Below are 17,780 nucleotides of genomic sequence, written 5' to 3'. Positions count from 1 at the left end.
AATCTTATCTTTGATGAGCCCTTTTCCTTGAATCCAACCAGCCTTTGATTCTATCCCTGCCTGGCTTGGTAATGGGAAAGAAAAATTGTTATGAGCAGCCCAAAACGTTGAACACTGCACTTTGAGGAGCAGACTCTAAATGCTAATGTTCCTTGCTTTTGTAAGAAGCCCCCTTTTTAAAAAAATTGAACAAAGTTGTTATTGGTTGTTTGGTAGTAACCCTGAGGCCTGGGCTATTCTAATGTTGGATTTTGTCCTCTCCGATTTCACCAATAAACTGTTAGCTCAGGTTATGCAGTGTTCCCAAAAGACGTTAGTAATTACTGAAACAAATTATTATGGTAAACAATAAATTTTGTACAAATTTGAGATCATTTAGTTTTCAAGTCAGATTTGGACTAGTAATTAGTGTAATTAAGCTTTGCTTTTTTAAAAAAAATGGATTACTTCACAATGGACAATCATCAAAATTCGTGTGCAATATAGCTCTTTACAGTTTTACAGAGTTTAAGAAGGCAGAATGCCCACAATTATGAGCATAAATAGCCACACAACAACCCCCTCCCCCCGCCCACCCCAGAGCCAGAGCAGGTACAAAGCAACCTTACTCAAAGGAAGTGGGGGTTGAGGTTTATACAAGAGTCAGATTAGGGAGGATGTTCAGATCATCGATATCCCCCACGTTCAAACAAGGCAGCACCCCCTCCTCCCCCCACTATACAAATTAATGGAAGAAACGAACATCGAACGGGTATGGGTAAAAATGGTCAAGTTGCACGAGGAATTATCAATGTGTTGCTGTGATGGGTGTAAGGTGCTAACCTCTTAAGCCTGTGCCCCCGGCACACCCTAAACAGACATCCTGAAACGCTGCCGCAGAGAGGGGAGAGGGACTGCCCATCGTTTGGCAAGTTTGAGCTATCGATCTGGGGTCACCTTGTGCGCACACGCATCCCAAAACCAACCATCACAGCCCGTTGGGCAGTTTTACTTCGAGGTTTGAAAACTTTGCCCCTGTCAACAAGAGAGGAAGGGTCAGTCAGAACATAACACTGCTTTAGATCAGCAAGGAAAACCTGGCTGCATTTAGAACCTATTTACTGAGGAAGCAGACCTGAGCTGCTTACCAATAGAAAAGGCATTTCTATAGCAGCAATCCTTGGAGATATTCACATAAAGATATCCTTAAGAACAAGATTAATATTCTGGCTCTGACTCCCTGAAAGTTGCCTGTGTAACTGAATGGGGAGGATTTGTAAATGGAGCACTAATTATATCTAGCTAATAGTAAAGGCAGCATTTGTCTTTTGGGCTGTGTCCTTCTTAAAACCTACACTTGAATGGGGAAGGGGGGCATGTTGGTTCCATTAAGGACTGGCAACATTGAGAAACTTAGGATCCAAGCTGTTTCAAGCCAGTATAGTGCCCTTGTCTGAATATAGTTTTAACGTTTGGCAACAGATGTGCCCGAGTCACTTGATATTACCTTGGCAAAACATTTTACTGCCCAGTGTGTGCCTTGGATAGCATGGAAGTCACTCGTGGGTTGGAAGTGAAAGATTGGTGTAGCATCAAGGATCAAAAGCAGTCAGGGCACCTCCTCAGTAGTCTCTGTAAGGGTGAAAACTAAAGATGGCTCATCATTGGTCTGCTGTAGGTGATTGGACAGGAATGGTGCCCTCTGTGAGCTCTTGGTATGAGCAGCACAAAGAGGAGACTTGCCACACTGCCCATCCTACCATAGACAGGAATTGTAGCCACTGCATACTCTTGTCTACAGTCATCTGTGTGGACAAGAATCCTGGCCTCTTGTGGGCGGCATAGATAAGGAATTGTGTCCAATTCTCGCTGCCTGTGGGTGGCATGGGCAGTCATCTTACCTACTGAACGCTTTTGCGACTCAAAGGCCAGCAAGAGTTACCTGGAAGCCTGCCTAGCTTCCCACTCATACTTGTGAAAATTCAGTCATCTCTGTCAACTGGATTTTAATGTTAAATCTCAGGTTCTCTTTTCAGTGCACCAGTTTCTAGCTGTTGGTGTGCCTCCCACTGGCATGGCATTGTCACTTTAACATGAGCACAGAGTTAAGGACATGGACAAGGAAGCAGAAGTCTTAGCATTTTCTTAAACTGGCTAGAGGAAGAATCTTTTTACACTTAACTTCATATTCTGTGGGCTCTCCCGCAGTTCAAGTGTAGTACTGCACTCAGCAAAGCAAGGACAGCATTCTGAACTACACACTATTGTTATACAATTGGGATGGGGTTCGACTTTCGAATCTATCACCTTTGTAAAGTGCCCTCTTAGCGTCCCAGTTTTAAACTTGATTGTGGAGAGGTGAGTGTGGTCGTTGTGATGCAGATGATTGTGGCCCTCTGCCTGGGATCTGATGCTCTACCCCTCGAGTCGCTTAGCACCCCATATCATAACCCCTCTGAATTGAGCAAGAGGGAAATTAGAGTTGAAATTGATGCAAATTTGGGGTTAGTTAACGTGGGCTCTGAAAAGGCTGTGGGGGGGTGGCTGATTTTAAATACTGCGCTCGCTCACAGTTCAGGCATTCAACATATCCTGTGGCCTTTCACTTGCTCCTGTAAGCCCTAGTAGTGAACGAAGGCAGAAACTCTTAAGCTCTGCTGCTCTCCCATTCCAGCCAGCCGTGCAGAATTATCGGGGTTACATTCAAGTAAAATGCTTTAAGCGGTGCGGCGTTGAGTGTGGGGGAAACAGATTCTTTTCTGCTTGTCTTCTTTGCTGTGGTTTAATCGCTGCGACCTACCCTGTTGTAGGACGTTATGGTTGTGGGTGAGCCAGCACTAATGGGTGGGGATCTCGGTGACGAGGATGAGCGGCTAATCACGCGGTTAGAGAACGGCCAGTATGATGCAGCCAATGGTCTCGATGACGAGGACGACTTCCGTAACTTGCCCGCCTTGGGGACTGGCAGCCCTTGGAGCAGTAAACCGCCGTCAAGCCAGGAGAGCAAGTCTGATAACCCCACGTCTCAGTAACGAGGCCGAGAGCTTTAATAACCATTTCAGAATTGCAGGGACTGAAACGCACTCGGAGGTTTAAGCCCTAGCCTGGCACAAACAGGTATTCCATTGTGAACACAAATGCTTCTCGAACAGTGATCCAGGGCAAAAAAAAGTAAGTGTATTAAACGTCTTTAGATGCAACTGCAGCCTATTAGGAGGTAAATTGGTCTAGGCCACAGCCCTGTTATGAGTTTGCCTATCCTTCTGTGGGCTAAGAACATGAAAGACATGCTCCCTGCTCTGTATGGACTCCTGAAAGTGTGTGTGCGCGTGCGTGCGTGTGTATGTATGTATGTGTGAGAGAGAGCACACTGTTTGAGCATACGATCAGACTGGGCTCCATGTTTGAACAGTTAGCCAGAAGCTACGACCCAGGCTTACCTGCAAGGAAATCTCCTTGATTCTTCATCAACGTCCATGGAACTGGACCCCTGCAAGAGCCAGCGCGATTGAAAGTTTGAGGGGAAAGGGAGCAAGTTAGAAGGAAAGTGACCAGCTCAGTCACTCTGATGTTAGCATGGTGGCCGGTTCAGCAGGGGCTTTGAGTTTGAACTGTAGCCTTGCTGATAGGTTCACTGGAGCCTCTTCTGGAAAAGGGATTAGTTCAAACGTGTTAGTATGTAGTAAGCATAGTCATGCACTGGACTGAGCTCACTAGACTGAACAAATGGTCTTTTATCAATCCTTCCTTATGAAGTGCTTTCCTTCCGGTTTCATACAGCAAAAGGCTGGCACAGGCATTGAAAGTGCACTTGGTACGTTGACAAGAACCTTTCATTCCCCCAAAATATCTTTCAGTTGCATAGAATTAATAAAACCTGGTAGAGTTAATATTTTGCATGTGCAAAACTTGCTGTTTTTAATGGATGATCATTAACCAGTCATAAAGAAACAGAAATCATCGCCATCTTAAATATTGAATGAAATTTCTAATTTTTCTTTTCAAAATGTGAAAGCACCAAGCTTAAACCCCACCTCTTTGTGACAACATAGAATGCACTTTGTGCTAAGCTTTAAAGTGCATTATCCAAAGGAGCCAGGACTAGCAGATACGATTCAATAGTCTATCCCTCATGGTGAGCTCAGATTTTCTTCCCAGAGAGTTCAACGTTAAAAGGAGCTCTCGATGGTTTCCTTCCTGCATTTAACACAGCTGTGTAGCCTGATATCAGGGAATGCTCTCTTGAGTGTGCTAGAGCTTCGAGTAGGACCTGGCCACCTTTTTCAATGGCTGGAGTGAGTGGGGTTTGGCTTTAGCCTTGACTGCAGCTCTGAATTAATGCACTTACCTTTTGCCCTGCTATCAACTGATATTTATATTTCTGTTTTGTGCTGGTTGCTGAGTGAGTGTGTGTGTGTCGTGCGACACTGTAAACGTGAAGTTGATAATGAATTGATTTGATTGCCTTGCACAGATTGACCTTTGCGCTGTGCAGTTTACTTGAATCAAAGTTGGTTTTCTCCCTGTTGTCAAAACCTGTGATTGATGAGTTTTTTTTTTAAAAAAAAACTCGCCGAGTTCTTAAATCGCTGGGAACAAACTGTGCAGCAGAGAGCACTACCTGTGACACAGACATTTCCAGCAGTCGTTTTGTCCTGTTCAAAAACAACATGGGCTATAAATTTGTCACAGCAGAGGGCCCGCTCTGTTCTAGTGGGACCTGTGCCTCTTCCGCCTACCACCTCGGCAGGTATGGAAGTTTGGGCATTTGATGGGATTTTCAGGAATTCCAGAAAGGCTGAGGAGATATGCATTGGAAAGGCTTTTTTTTTTTTGGTAATTTTTTTTTTTTCATTTCTCCCGTTCTGTTTAGATCCTCCACACCATGCACCATTCTTAGGCTGAGAGGACAGAGCCCTGATCCCATGGCCTCCGTCATTGTCGCGGTTGACCGGCAGCTCAGAGGTGTGCGAGAACGGTTCAGGGTTTAATCCAAGTGGCCGCCACTCACCCCGTCTCCCTGGCAACTGCTAGGCTGAGATCTGGAGACTCGCTACCTGGAGGATTGTGGATGCTGAACTGTGTCCGGTCAGTCCACAGCATGGTGTCCGGGAGGGCCAGCCCACTGCACAACTCGAACAACCATTGTCCTGTTTCCTGTCACGCAGGCTGTGTTGGGAGACACAAAAAAAAAGATTAATTCATTTAAAGGAACATTTGAAATGCAGTTCATGTCATGCCCGATTGCGAGAGAGAAATCGGGGAAAGTATGGTGAATACAAGTGGTGAAGTAAATGCACGGAGGGAGTGTCTGTCCAGTTGCTATGAATGTACCACTACCTGAACCACGTACACTAAATGACAGGATGAATACTGTGTAGGGTTATATAATGCTGACTGTACAGTTGTCGTGTTTGTTGAGCTGTGCAGAAGGTTCCTGTCACCATGCTGAGGCGCAATCGAGTGGTGTTAGCTGCTTTCTGTTCATTTTTTTGTCAAAATTGGATGCAATTCTTTCCATAAACCAAAAGCAGAAAATGCTGGAGAGACGGCTGCTGTGGAGAGAACAGACAGGTTAACAGGCTTCAGAACTCTTGTTTTTTTTCTCTCCCCCACCCCCTCCTGCCCCCTCTGTGCTGAAGATCTGTTTGCTCCGAGTTGGTTTAAAGGAAGGCAAGTTTACCCAAGAAAAGAAATGCCTGTACAAGGATTTCAAACACTCGGAAAGTGGCAGCGCCACTCCAATCAGTCGGCCAGTGGAACTTTCAAACCTTCTGCACATCCCGCCCCCACTACCCCCACCTCCCCCCCCCAACCTCCATTCCTGAGCGCTGTCATTACTTATGTACCCAGGCGATGGGAGAAGGCTTAGAATGTGTAGCAACAGCAATGAGACTCTCTGTGCACAGTCTCTTGTGTTTGATTGAATGTCTATGACTTAATTTGCATTTGCCTTTGTAGTTTGGGGTCTGGGGCTGACTTTTGCACCTAAACACATTGTTGTGCAGCTTCGGTTGAGCTCTCAAATCACTGTATCGTTTGAATGTGGGCTCTGTCACGAGAGGCATCTAATAAATGTACCCAGATGTTTGACGAGCCGTGCCCAATTCTCTGCAGCAGATGGATGGGTCCTCCCAGCAGTCATACCTAGGAGCACAGTGGGCAGCAGCACCTCATGACTGTTCAGGCCAATCCCTTCACCAAGCTAGTAACTGTACCCACAATCTCTTCAGCAAGTTGTCCTGATGTGTTGGTCGGGATTACTATCCCCGGGATGGCATCTTTATGTCGTGTTAGGAACCTTTGAGAGTGAGTCTCTGTGAAGAATAATAGTTCTGAATTTCTTCCCCTTGAAGCCAATTAAGGTATATAGCTTTTAGGTGTTGGAAGGGATCCATTAGAAAGCAAGTTGAGTACATTATGTATAGTTTGTATGCTTAAGTGTCTTACAGTCAGAGATTTATCCCTTAATGCTCAGCCCTCGGTAAGAGATACAGGTAAAAGCGTTTGAGTGCAAAAGGACCCACGTTTGGCCATTTATTATCTGTAGGGAGGAATATATGATACAGTGTCCAGAGCAAGGGGTGAGAGGGCTTGGAGTATCATTAACAGTTGGTTGACCCTTGTGAAATACTTAAACTGCCAGACTACCTTTTTACCTCCTGAAACCTCGCCACCCTTTTATTGATTGTCGGAATTACCCTTTTCCTTTTTGCTCGTGTGATATTATCACCAGATATTCATCGGGGTGGGCCCTGTGAGTTCGATAAGGTTGGTGGGCAACTTATCAGATTGAAAATGCAGTACACATACAGTCTGTTATGTGTGTTCTGTCCAGTGCCAGGGGCTTTAGTGTAAAAGTCAACTCCATTGTGTCAGTGTGTCAGTGAGAGGAGTTGTGTGTTTGCTCTTTGGTAGGAAGCCTGTGACCGTCTGACAGTCATACTTAACATGACTGCCCCCAACACTTGCAACCATCATGAACCCCTGCTTAATACTGTTGACCAAAAATGATGTCTCTAAACCAGTTACCTGCATTATGGTTTGCACGAGGTCAGTGCTTTCTGCTAACCCTGCAGATAACTACTGCTGGATAGTACGGCACTGTCCGTTTAACTGTTTGCTAAAGATTACATAAGACAAGTCTCATTTAAGTCTTTGACCCCCGATGTTCCTCTCTCTGAAAGTGGTCAGGTTTATCCATGTTTCTGGATATCCTGTAGAGTGGTTGGTGTCCAGGTGTGGTATTCTTTCAGGCCTCATTGAGGGCAATAGGTGTGCAGGTTTAGGCTGGAATGGATGGAAGGCATGTTCTCCTTTCAAAAGTGTTAATACATTGCACTTTGAAACCAGAGTGCATGTACCATGGACAGGGCTGCCCACAATCATAATCCTAATCATGCTTTAGACAGAGAGCCAGTGAAGGGATAATAATAGACATCACGGCAATGAAGCCCTGGATTAAAGGCAATCCTTTGGCCCTAGCGTGTGTTCTTATTTGTTTTGAATTTGACCTGTAATGTGTACATTTTTCATCATTTTTTTAAAAATAAGCTGTGAAATCCTGGGTGACTTTTGACCTGTAAGCACTTACATAAGTGGCAGGCATACTTTTCTGAATATGTAACATGTGTAAAATAAAGTTACGTCCTTTTGTACCAGATCACTACAGATGAAAACCTCGGGTTCTTGTTGGTTTGACCCATCACAAATTGTTAAGCTATTTGAATAAAATACTTTTCTCAGCTACATGTGCCTGACAATTCTTTCTTTATCCCTACTTGCCTCCATTTAACCCCATTAGATCTTTGTTTCTGCCGCCTGCGTGGGGTACTTTTGCTTTCAGAACTGTGTCTGAGGCAGAAGGACTGCTTCAGTGACACTTCGTAGAATATCCAACACAGAAACAGGCCGTCCGGCCCAGCCAGTCCTTGCTGGTATTTATGCTCCACTCGAGCCTCCTCCCATCTTTTCTCATCTAAATCTACCATCGTAACCCTCTACTCCCTTCTCCCTCATATGTTTGTCCTTAAATACATAGATAGTATTCACTTCAACCACTCCCTATGGTAGCGAGTTCCACATTCTCACCACTCTCTGGGTGAAGAAGTTTCTCCTGAATTCCCTATTGGATTTCTTGGTGACGATCTTATATTGACGACCTCTAGTTCTGCTCTTCCCCACAAGAGGAAACATTCTCTCTGTATCCACTCAATCAAAACCTTTCAGAATTTTAAAGACCTCGATTAGGTCACCCTCTCGGCTGCCTTTTTTCAAGAGAGGAGTCAAGAGAGAAGAAACCCAGCTGTCAATCCTTTCCTGATATTTATCCCCACACATTTCTGGGATAAAATTGTAAATCTCTGCACTCTCTCCAGTGCCTCTATATCCTTTTAATAATATGGTGACCAGAACTGCACACAGCGCTCTCAATGTGGTCTAACCAAGATTCAGTACAGGTTTAGCATAGCTTCTCTACTTTTCAATTCTATCCCTCTGGAAATAAAGCCCAGTGCTTGTTTTTTTTTTAATGACCTTGTTGACCTGTGGCGCAGATTTAGTGATTGATGTATTTGTACTCTGCGATCTCCTTGCCTCCCTACTCCACTGAGACTTGATCTTCCAGGTAATAAGTGAACTTCCTATTGTTCCTATCAAATTGTGCTACCTCACAGTTATCTGTTGAACTTGGTTTGCCAACGATTTACCTATTCTGCCAGTTTGTTAATGTCCTCCTATGCCCTCTTGTGGTATAATGCAATGCTTAAAAGGAAGACTAGTGATAAAGAATGTGGTCCCACCGACATTGAGCTCATCATGTGTATTGGCAATTTGCTGGAACAATGCAGGGCTAGTGCTCCGAAGCTGCCCTGTGCTCATAGTGCAGTATCTGTGCAGATGGTCACCTTGTGTCACTACACAGGCCTCTTATGCTGGCTTCTGTCAACCTTTGCCCAATTTCCAAGTCTCCACTGGCTGCCTAGGTAGGCTTCACAACCTTTGCTAGCAGCTTTTCCGAACCCCTGCCCGCCTTTGCACTGGTTGTCCTGCCTCCCCCATGAACTCTGAACTCTTCCATCCTTTCTCCCAGCTTCTAACCCTGCCTCACCTTTTACCCCAACCAGGCACAATGCTCCGCCTTCTAACCTTCCTCCCCAGTTCCCAGCCTTGCCTCTCTCCACCTGTCTCACCCATTTTTTTTTTTAACTGATCTCCAATATTGCACCTTCCTTTTGCCCTGTTCCATTTATATCCTGCACGCGAAGACTCACTGGGATTGATTTAATAAGATTGTAAGAATTAGGAGCAGGAGCAGGCCTTTTGGTCTCTTGAGCCTGCTCTACCATTCAATAAGACCGTTGCTGATCTGATTGTGGCCTTAACTCCACTTTCCTGCCTGTTCCCCTATAACCCTCGACTCCCTTGTCAATCAAAATTTGTCCAACTCAGCCATGGATATATTCAATGACCCAGCCCCCACCGCTCTCTGGGAGAGAGAATTCCACAGACTAATGACCCTCTGAGAGAAGAAATTCCTCCTCGTCTCCATCTTAAATGGGAGACCCCTTTGTAAACTGAGTCCCCTTGTTCTAATCTCCCAATGAGGGGAAACATTCTCTCTGCGTCAACCCTGTCAAGCCCACTCAGAATCTTATATGTTTCAATAAGATCACCTCTTGTTCTTCTAAACTCCAATGAGTACAGACCCATCCTCTCATAACTCAACCTCTCCTCATAAAATAACCCCTTCGTCCCAGGAATCGGCCTAGTGAACCTCTGAACTGCTTCTAACGTGAGTATATCCTTTCTTAAGTAAGTTACTGAGGACACTGCTGTCAAAGATCGACCAGTGTGCGTATCTCCATGTATTAGGATGTGCATTTAAAGTACTTGAATTGGACGTCACCAACTACTTGGCTGTTCTTCTCTTCGCCACAGAAGGTCACTGCAGCCTCATTAACGTAATGTTGCAAAAAGCCTACTTAGTCATGCTTGCTTCAGAGGTGACACACCAACTTCTTTCTGACTGTTAAAGCTAGCTTAAAGACCAGTTCTGACTAAAAGGTTATCGTGTCCGCAGATCTGTAAGCTCCTGCTTTTCAGTTGTTCCTTTTTTTAAAAGAGTGGCTCATGCCTCTGCTGAGGAAGGCCACAGACAATGCACGTGTGCATCTTTTTGTGGACGTATACATATTTGTGTCTGCGTGCACATGTGTGCATGTGTCTGGGTTTGTGTTACGCTGAATACATGCTTATCCCAACCATGCCCATTGACCTCGAGTGTTTTGTTTCTGTTCGATCAACCTGCCTTCGAATTCAAACGTTTTCTTCAAATGTGTTCTAACAAGCTTCCTGTGAGACAGCTGAAAACCCACAAGCATTACGTCTCCTGTATTCTACTGCTCTGCAATCAGCCACTTTAATCAAAAATAAAGTCTATTAAAGGCAAGTCACATTTGACAAACCAAACTCCAGGCTGACTGTATCTTTCAGTGCGCCCTATTGCGATGTGGAGTTATTGGATTATAAGGGAAGGCCACCAAATGACTCAGATCTGCAGTGCATCTGTGTTTGTCTGCTTTAGCCTGTGCTCTGGCCTTGTGATCCAGTGGTAATGTCCCTACCTCTGGGCCAGAAGCTCTGGGTTCAAGTCCCACTTTAGGACTTGATAGCTACAGAAGGTGCATTCATAACATGGACAAACAGGTTGATTATCCTTCCAATACACCCAATGGCAGGTGATAAGAGCGGGAGAGTTTCCCAGTCAGCCATATTGCCAGAAGACAGCAGCAAGCCACTCCCACGGCAGTACTTTGCTGAATGGACCAATCCAATGGAAGCCCATGGTCACCAACGCCATCTTAGTACATGGTGCATAGAAGAAGAATTATGATTTGAACATCATAGCAAAGTGCTAAAGATTATCTTACAACACCCAGGCTACACAAAATTTGCAGTCGTGATGAATTCAAGTAGCGTAATTGGAAGTTATTCATAAGAATTATTGCTTATTGGGTCCGAACGATGCCAGAATACAGGACGATGGAGAGAAAGGAAGTGGACATCAAGTGGGATGGTGAGTGGGAAAAACGGTTGATGAAGAGGCCTTTAGTCAGAAATGGTGGCAGGTGAGGAAGGAGTTCACCGAGAGAGAATAAAATGAAGGCAGTTATAGTTTCTCTGGCTTCATGACTGCCTGTGGACTTTGTGGCAGGAACACAAACCCTTAAATCCTGGACAAGTGGTGGTTTGTAGAATTGGACAATGCATGGTGAATGTTGGAGAAATGAAGTCTCTAGCAAGTAAAGCTTTGTTTTTACAATGGGCAGGCTGGACCCAAGAAAATACTGCCCTTGGCTTAATTATTTCTGCTCATCCTCCTGGCACAGAAGCAAAGGCTGTTATTTATCCAAGCAAATGCCTTATTCCTGGTCTTATTCCTGGGACGTTACATCATATAGTAGCAGCAAGTGAAACTTTGATGAAGTAGCAGAGAGGATAGATCAAGGTGGTGTGGTAGAGGTTATCTATGTGCATTTCCAAAAGACTTTTGATCAAGTACCACATAACAGACTTATTAAGAAAATAGAAGCATATGGTATTTAACAGTGCAAAATTAGCCATGGGTTAGGAGACAGTCGTGGTGAATGGATGTTTTTCTGACTGCAAGGAAGTATGCTGTGAGGTCCTCTAGGGCTCAGTATTAGGACCACTACTTTATTTTTATACAGAGTTGATCTGGCATTGGGTGGGTGCAGGGAGTACAGTTTTGAAGGTTGCTGCAGGTGCTTAACTTGGCAACGTTGTAAATAGTGAACAGGGTAGTAGTAGACTTCGGTGGGGACAAACACTTGTGAAATGGGCAGACATATGGCAGATGCAGTTTGATGCGGATAAATGTGTTGGCTTTGGAAATGGGGATTGCACAGTGAGGCAAGAGAGCTATATTGACCCTTTGGCCTCAGCTGGAGCATTGTGTCCAATTCTGTGTGTCGTACTTTAAGAAGGATGCCAAGGCTGCGGTGAGGGTGCAAAGGGGGCCCATCAGGATCCTGCCAGGAATGAGGAGGTGTGGTTATATGGGGAGATTGGAGGAGCTGGGTTTGTTCTCCTCAGAGCGGAGAAGGTTAAGGGGAGTTTTAATAGAGGAGTTCAAAATTATGAACTTTGATAGGCCAAGTAGAGAGAAGCTGGTAAGAGGCTCAGTAACAAGGCCATAGGCTTCAAAAAATTGGCAAAGGAACTCGAAGGAAAATAAGGAGAAATTTGTTCACACTGAATTGTGAAGACCTGGAACACCTAGGAATCCATTGGCAATTTCAGAAGGTAATTGGACACGTGCTTGAAGAGGACTAATTTTCAGGATTATATGGAAAGCTGTGGCCAGTGAGATTGGTTGGACATCTCTCAAAGAGCTGGCACAGGCACAATGGGCCAAGTGACCTCCTTCTGTGCTGTCCGATTCTACGGTTGAGCCCATGGTCTTTGCTAATCTGGGATGTATGTAAGGTCTGATTGTGTTTTTGCGCCTTTGATCCTAGGGGTTACCATTGACCAGAAACTGAACTGGACAAGCCATATAAATACTGTGGCTACAGGAGCAGTTCAGAGGCTGGGAATCCTGCGGAGAGTAACTCACTGCCTGACTCCCCAAAGCCTGGCCATCAATTACAAGGCACAAGTCAGGCGTGTGATGGGATACTCTCCACTTACCTGGATGAGTGCAGCTCCCACAACACTCGAAGATCAACACCATCCAGGACAAAGCAGCCCACTTCATTGGCACCCCATCCACAAACATTCACTCCCTCCACCGCCGGCACACAGTGGTAGCGGTGTGTACCATCTACTGCAGCAACTCGCCAAGGCTCCTTCGACAGCACCTTCCAAACCCACGACCTCTACCTAGAAGGACAAGGGCAGCAGATACATAGGAACACCACCACCTGGAAGTTCCCCTCCTAGACACACACCATCCTGACTTGGAAATATATCGCTGTTCCTTCACTGTTGTTGGATCAAAATCCTGGAACTCCCTCACCATCAGTACTGTGGGTGTACCTACACCACATGGACTGCAGCAGTTCAAGAAGGCAGCTCACCACCACCTTCTCAAGGGCAATTAGGAATGGGCAATAAATGTTGGCCCAGCCAGCGAAGCCCACACCCTGTGATAAGATTCAAAAAACATTTCAGCCATTTGACCAGGGCTTGAAAGGCTCCAGCGATCTCTTCCAGAGGGTGAAGTGGAGGGCAGCAGAAAGAGAAGTTGAGCTGGGCATCGTTGGGCGACAGGCATCACAGAGTGATTGTGGACGAGCTACAGTGGATGTGTGAGGATGGTGCAAGGCAAGCGAGGATGACATACCATGACAGCAGACCTGGTGGCAGTAGCTACAAGCAGCAGCAGATTCAGCCATCTAAGGTTATATGATCAGGAGTTCCCTCCCTAGAGCACTCCATCTCTCCATTTCTCCCCCCTGCTTTAAGACTCTTCAGAAAACTCTTCTTTAATAAGCTTTTTATCACCCTCCTAATTTCTTTCTTTGGCTTGATATCTGATTATATTTTTGTGAAGCACCTCAGTGCCCTGTCGTACATGATATTCACTAACAGGAGGCTATGGTGCATTGTTACTCTAACCCTAACCCTAACCCTAATCCTAACTCCAACCCAGCGCTAGACCAAACCCTAACTCTGACACTAATGGTATTCATTAACTGGAGGCTAAGGTAAGTTGTTACCGGAACCCTAACCCTAAAGTAGATTGTTATCCTAACCCTGTCTAGCCCTAGTCCTAACCCCAACCCAGATCTAGCCTAAATCCTAACTCGAACCTGGCTCTAAAACTAGCCCTAATCCTAATCATAACCCTAATCTGAAACCTATCCTTAACTCTAACAATAACCCTAACCCTAGCCCTAGCCCTAACCCTAACTCCTACCCAGCCCTAACCTTAATCCTAACCCTAACTCTAACTCTGACACTAATGGTATTCACTAACTGGAGGCTAAGGTAAATTGTTACCCTAACCCTAATTTAACCCTGACCCTAACCCCAAACTAGATCTGGCCCTAACCCTAGCCCTAATCTTAACCCATCCCTAATCCTAACCCTAATCCTAACCCTAGCCCTAATCTTAACCCTAGCCCTAATCCTAACCCTAGCCCTAATCTTAACACTAGCCCTAATCCTAACCCTAAACCCAGCCTGAAACCTATTCTTAACTCTAACAATAATGCTAACCCGAGACATAGACCTAACCCTAACTCCAACCCAGGCCAAACCCTAAAATAAATCGTTACCCTAATCCTAGCCTAGACCTCTCCTTAACTCTAATAATAACGGTAACCCTAACCCTAACACTAACCCTAACCCTAGCCCCAGCCTTAGCCCTATCCCTAAACCTAACCCTAGGCCTAGCCCTTTGCCTAACCCTATCCCTAACCCTAACCCTAGCCCTATCATAATGAACCCTGCTTATTTGAAGGCAGTTAATGCTTAGCTGTCCTTCATGTTTTCTCCACAAGAGTTGAAAAAGATTTGAAATGAAATGAAGCCCAGGTTTTTTGTGAGAATTGACAAATGTTTTGACTTGGTCCCTAGCTGTTTGTGGTGAAAACAGTTAACCTCCCACCCGCATTATTGTGTTATGGTGAAATAGTGTGTGTTTGTGTGTGTGTACATATGTGTGTGTACGTGTGTGTGTATACATGCATGTGTGTGTATGTGCGTGTGTTTGTTTGTGTATGTGCGCACGTGTGTGTACGTGCGTGTGTGTGTACGTGCGCGTGTGTGTACGTGCGTGTGTGTACGTGTGTGTGTGTGTGTGTGTGTGTACGTGTGTGTGTGTGTATGTGTGTGCGCGTGTGTGTGTGTATACGTGCGTGCGTGTGGATGAGAAAGAGGAACACTTGCTAGATTACCACGTTGCATCTTCTTCCTTTATCTGGATATTGAATCATCCTCTCTTCCCTTTTGGATCCATACTTTGTGAAACTGAGACCCTGGCGCCCATTCAGCTTCCAAAAGTTGATAGCTCAGAGTGAGTGTGGTCAGAATCATCAGAATGAATGTCAAACAGATTGGAAGATGCGATATAATTTTCAACAACCGGGTGGAAATAAAGTCTTGCCTTTCACTTTCTGTTAAATATTGCAAAAATATACCCTGAGCTCAGCCAGCATCTTTGTACCTGTATGTTACATCCGCTCGTGCACCAATTCACCCATGAGCCAAGGGCAGGGGTGGGGGGGGGGGTGGGGGGTTGGGGGCGGGTGGGGGGTGGGTGTGGGGAGAAAGAAATGTTCTCATCTTTTTCTAACACTCACGAACAGAGACTGAACATCATCAATAAACACCCTATGGCTTCTCAAAAGGAGTTAGAGGCATTCATTTATTGGGTGTTGGGGGTTATATAAAAACGTCAAAATTAGTGTTAAGAGAAACATATTTGGGGTTCCAGAAAGCCGAAAGGCTCACTGAGCACCCGTGATCAGTACCTTTCAAAATCCCTTCCTCCTTGTGCAATCATGTCATTCACATTCCCGTAATTTGAGGACAGGCCTTTGGTCAGGCTGAGATGCGCTGAGGCAAAGTACCGCTTTGAAACAGTGCCAAATGTTGCCAACTTTTAAGTGTCATTGAGTTTGGCAGTCCCATGACAAATAACTCTACATGGCCACCTACACCATCAGAGATGTGACTGACTCCCATCTCTGAAGCTCACTATTCCAGTTAAGACAGACCCTTTGTGCCAACACATGACCAGTTCAACCTGCACCTCAACATTCCTCTGTCAACCTCAAAGGGCCCACGTAGAAGAGAAATAAAAGAAAGACTTGCTTTTCTATAGTGACTTACCCAACCCCAGAACGTCCCAGCATCCCTTACGGCCAACGACGTATTTTTGAAATGTCGTCACTGCTGCACTGAGCGAAACACGACAGCCAATTTTCATACAGCAAACTCCCCAGCTCTAACCCTAATCCTGGCCCTAGTCCTTTCACAACAATGTGATAATTGCCAGGTAATCTGCTTTTTGTGACACTGATTGAGGGATAAATAATGGCCACAACACCGGAAAGATGCCCACTGCTTTGCTTCGAAATAGGAACATAGGGCAGGAGTAGGCCATTCTGCCCGTCAAACCTGCTCTACCATTCAATACAATCGTGGCTGATCTTCTGCCTCACTGCTATTTTTCCCCCACCATCCCCATATCCCTTGATGCCACTAGTCGTGTTATGGGATCTTTTCCATCTACCCAAGCTGGCAGATGGGGCTTCGGTTTCATGTCTCATCTGAAAGACAGCACCTCTGACAGTACAGTACTCCCTCAGTACTGCACTGGAGCATCAGCCTTGATTTTTGTGCTCAAACCCTGAAGCGGGACTTGAATCCAGAAGCTTGTGACTAAAAGAGGCAAGTGTGCAGTTTTTTATTCATTCATGGGATGTGAGTGTCGCTGGCTAGACCAACATTTGTTACCCACTCCTAATTGCCCTTGAGAAGGTGGTGGTGAGCTGCCTTCTTGAACTACTACAGTCCCTGTGGTGTAGGTACACCCACAGTTCTGTTAGGGAGGGAGTTCCAGGATTTTGACTCAGCCGCAGTGAAGGAACGATGATATATTTCCAAGTCAGGATGGTGAGTGGCTTAGAGGGGAGCTTCCAGGTGGTAGTCTTCCCATCTATCTGCTGCCCTTGTCCTTCTAGATGGTAATAGTTGTGGGTTTGGAAGGTGCTGTCGAAGGACCCTTGGTGAATTCCTGCAGTGCATCTTGTAAATGGTACACACTGCTGCCACTGTTCGTCGGTGGTGGAGGGAGTGAATGTTTGTGGATGGAGAGCCACCCAAGATTGCTGCTTTGTCCTGGAGCTTCTTGAGTGTTATTGTGACCAACTGAGTCATAGCTGACACCTTAATGGAGCAAATGTCTAGATCACCTATTGGTTGAGGGACAGGGGTAAGAGTTTCAGATATCAGTTCCAGTTTGGGTAGATGTGTCCCAATAAAAAAGAAACACATCTAAATAGTGGGAGATTTCAGAGTTCTGAGATGCAGAGGGATCTGGGTGTCCTAGTGCATGAATCACATAAGGTTATTATGCGGGTAGAGCAAGTAATTACGAATGTTAATAGAATGTTCTTGTTTATTGCGAGGGGAATTGAGTGCAAAAGTAGAGAGTCTATGCTTCAGTTATGCAGGGCACTGGTGAGACCACATTTGGAGGTCTGTGTACAGTTTTGGTCTCCTTGTTTAAGGAAGGATGTAAATGTGTTGGAAGCAGTTCAGAGAAGGTTTACTAAACCAACACCTGGATTGCGTGGGTTGACTTATAGGGAAAGGTTGAATAGGAGAGGATATCTGCTCTTGTGGGAGAATCTAGTGCTAGGGGGCCACTGTTTAAAAACAAGGGGTCACTCGTTTAAGACAGAGATGCGGAGAGTTTTTCTCTCAGAGGGTCGTGAGTCTTTGGAACTCTCTTCCTCAAAGGGCGGTAGAAGCAGAGTTTTAAAATATTTTTTAAGGCGGAGGTAGATAGATGCTTGATAAACAAGAGGGTGAAAGGTTATTGGGGGTAGGCAAGAATGTGGGGTTGAGGTCATCAGTCATGATCTTATTGATGGCGGAGCAGGCTCGAGGGGCTGAGTGGCCTACTCCTGCTCCTAATTTGTCTGTTCGTATGTATGATATGTTAGTTGCTGGAAACCAGCACCTAGCAGAAGCTAATGTGTTGAAAGTAGATATAAAGACAAGCACGAGTTAGAAGAAAAGCCTTTTAAAGCACATGAAAC

General features: G+C 45.3%; 1 protein-coding gene across 5 annotated transcripts in view; it reads left to right on the top strand.

Annotated features, from left to right (window-relative positions):
- The window catches only part of LOC121289776 (LIM domain-binding protein 1-like), an 81,425-nt gene extending 73,697 nt beyond the window's left edge, over positions 1 to 7,728 (top strand). For 3 of the 5 annotated variants that reach the window (XM_041209552.1, XM_041209550.1, XM_041209551.1), the window contains one exon: positions 2,790 to 4,846. In XM_041209552.1, coding sequence (XP_041065486.1) covers positions 2,790 to 3,011 — 222 coding nt within the window. In that variant the 3' untranslated portion in view covers positions 3,012 to 4,846. The other 2 variants (XM_041209553.1, XM_041209554.1) reach the window with 2 other exon arrangements.
- Positions 7,729 to 17,780: the final 10,052 nt, after the last annotated feature.

Source organism: Carcharodon carcharias, chromosome 17, assembly GCF_017639515.1.
Source record: "Carcharodon carcharias isolate sCarCar2 chromosome 17, sCarCar2.pri, whole genome shotgun sequence".
Taxonomy (NCBI): domain Eukaryota; kingdom Metazoa; phylum Chordata; class Chondrichthyes; order Lamniformes; family Lamnidae; genus Carcharodon; species Carcharodon carcharias.
The sequence above is the reverse complement of the archived record's forward strand: the minus strand, read 5'-3'. Positions and strand labels throughout refer to the sequence as shown.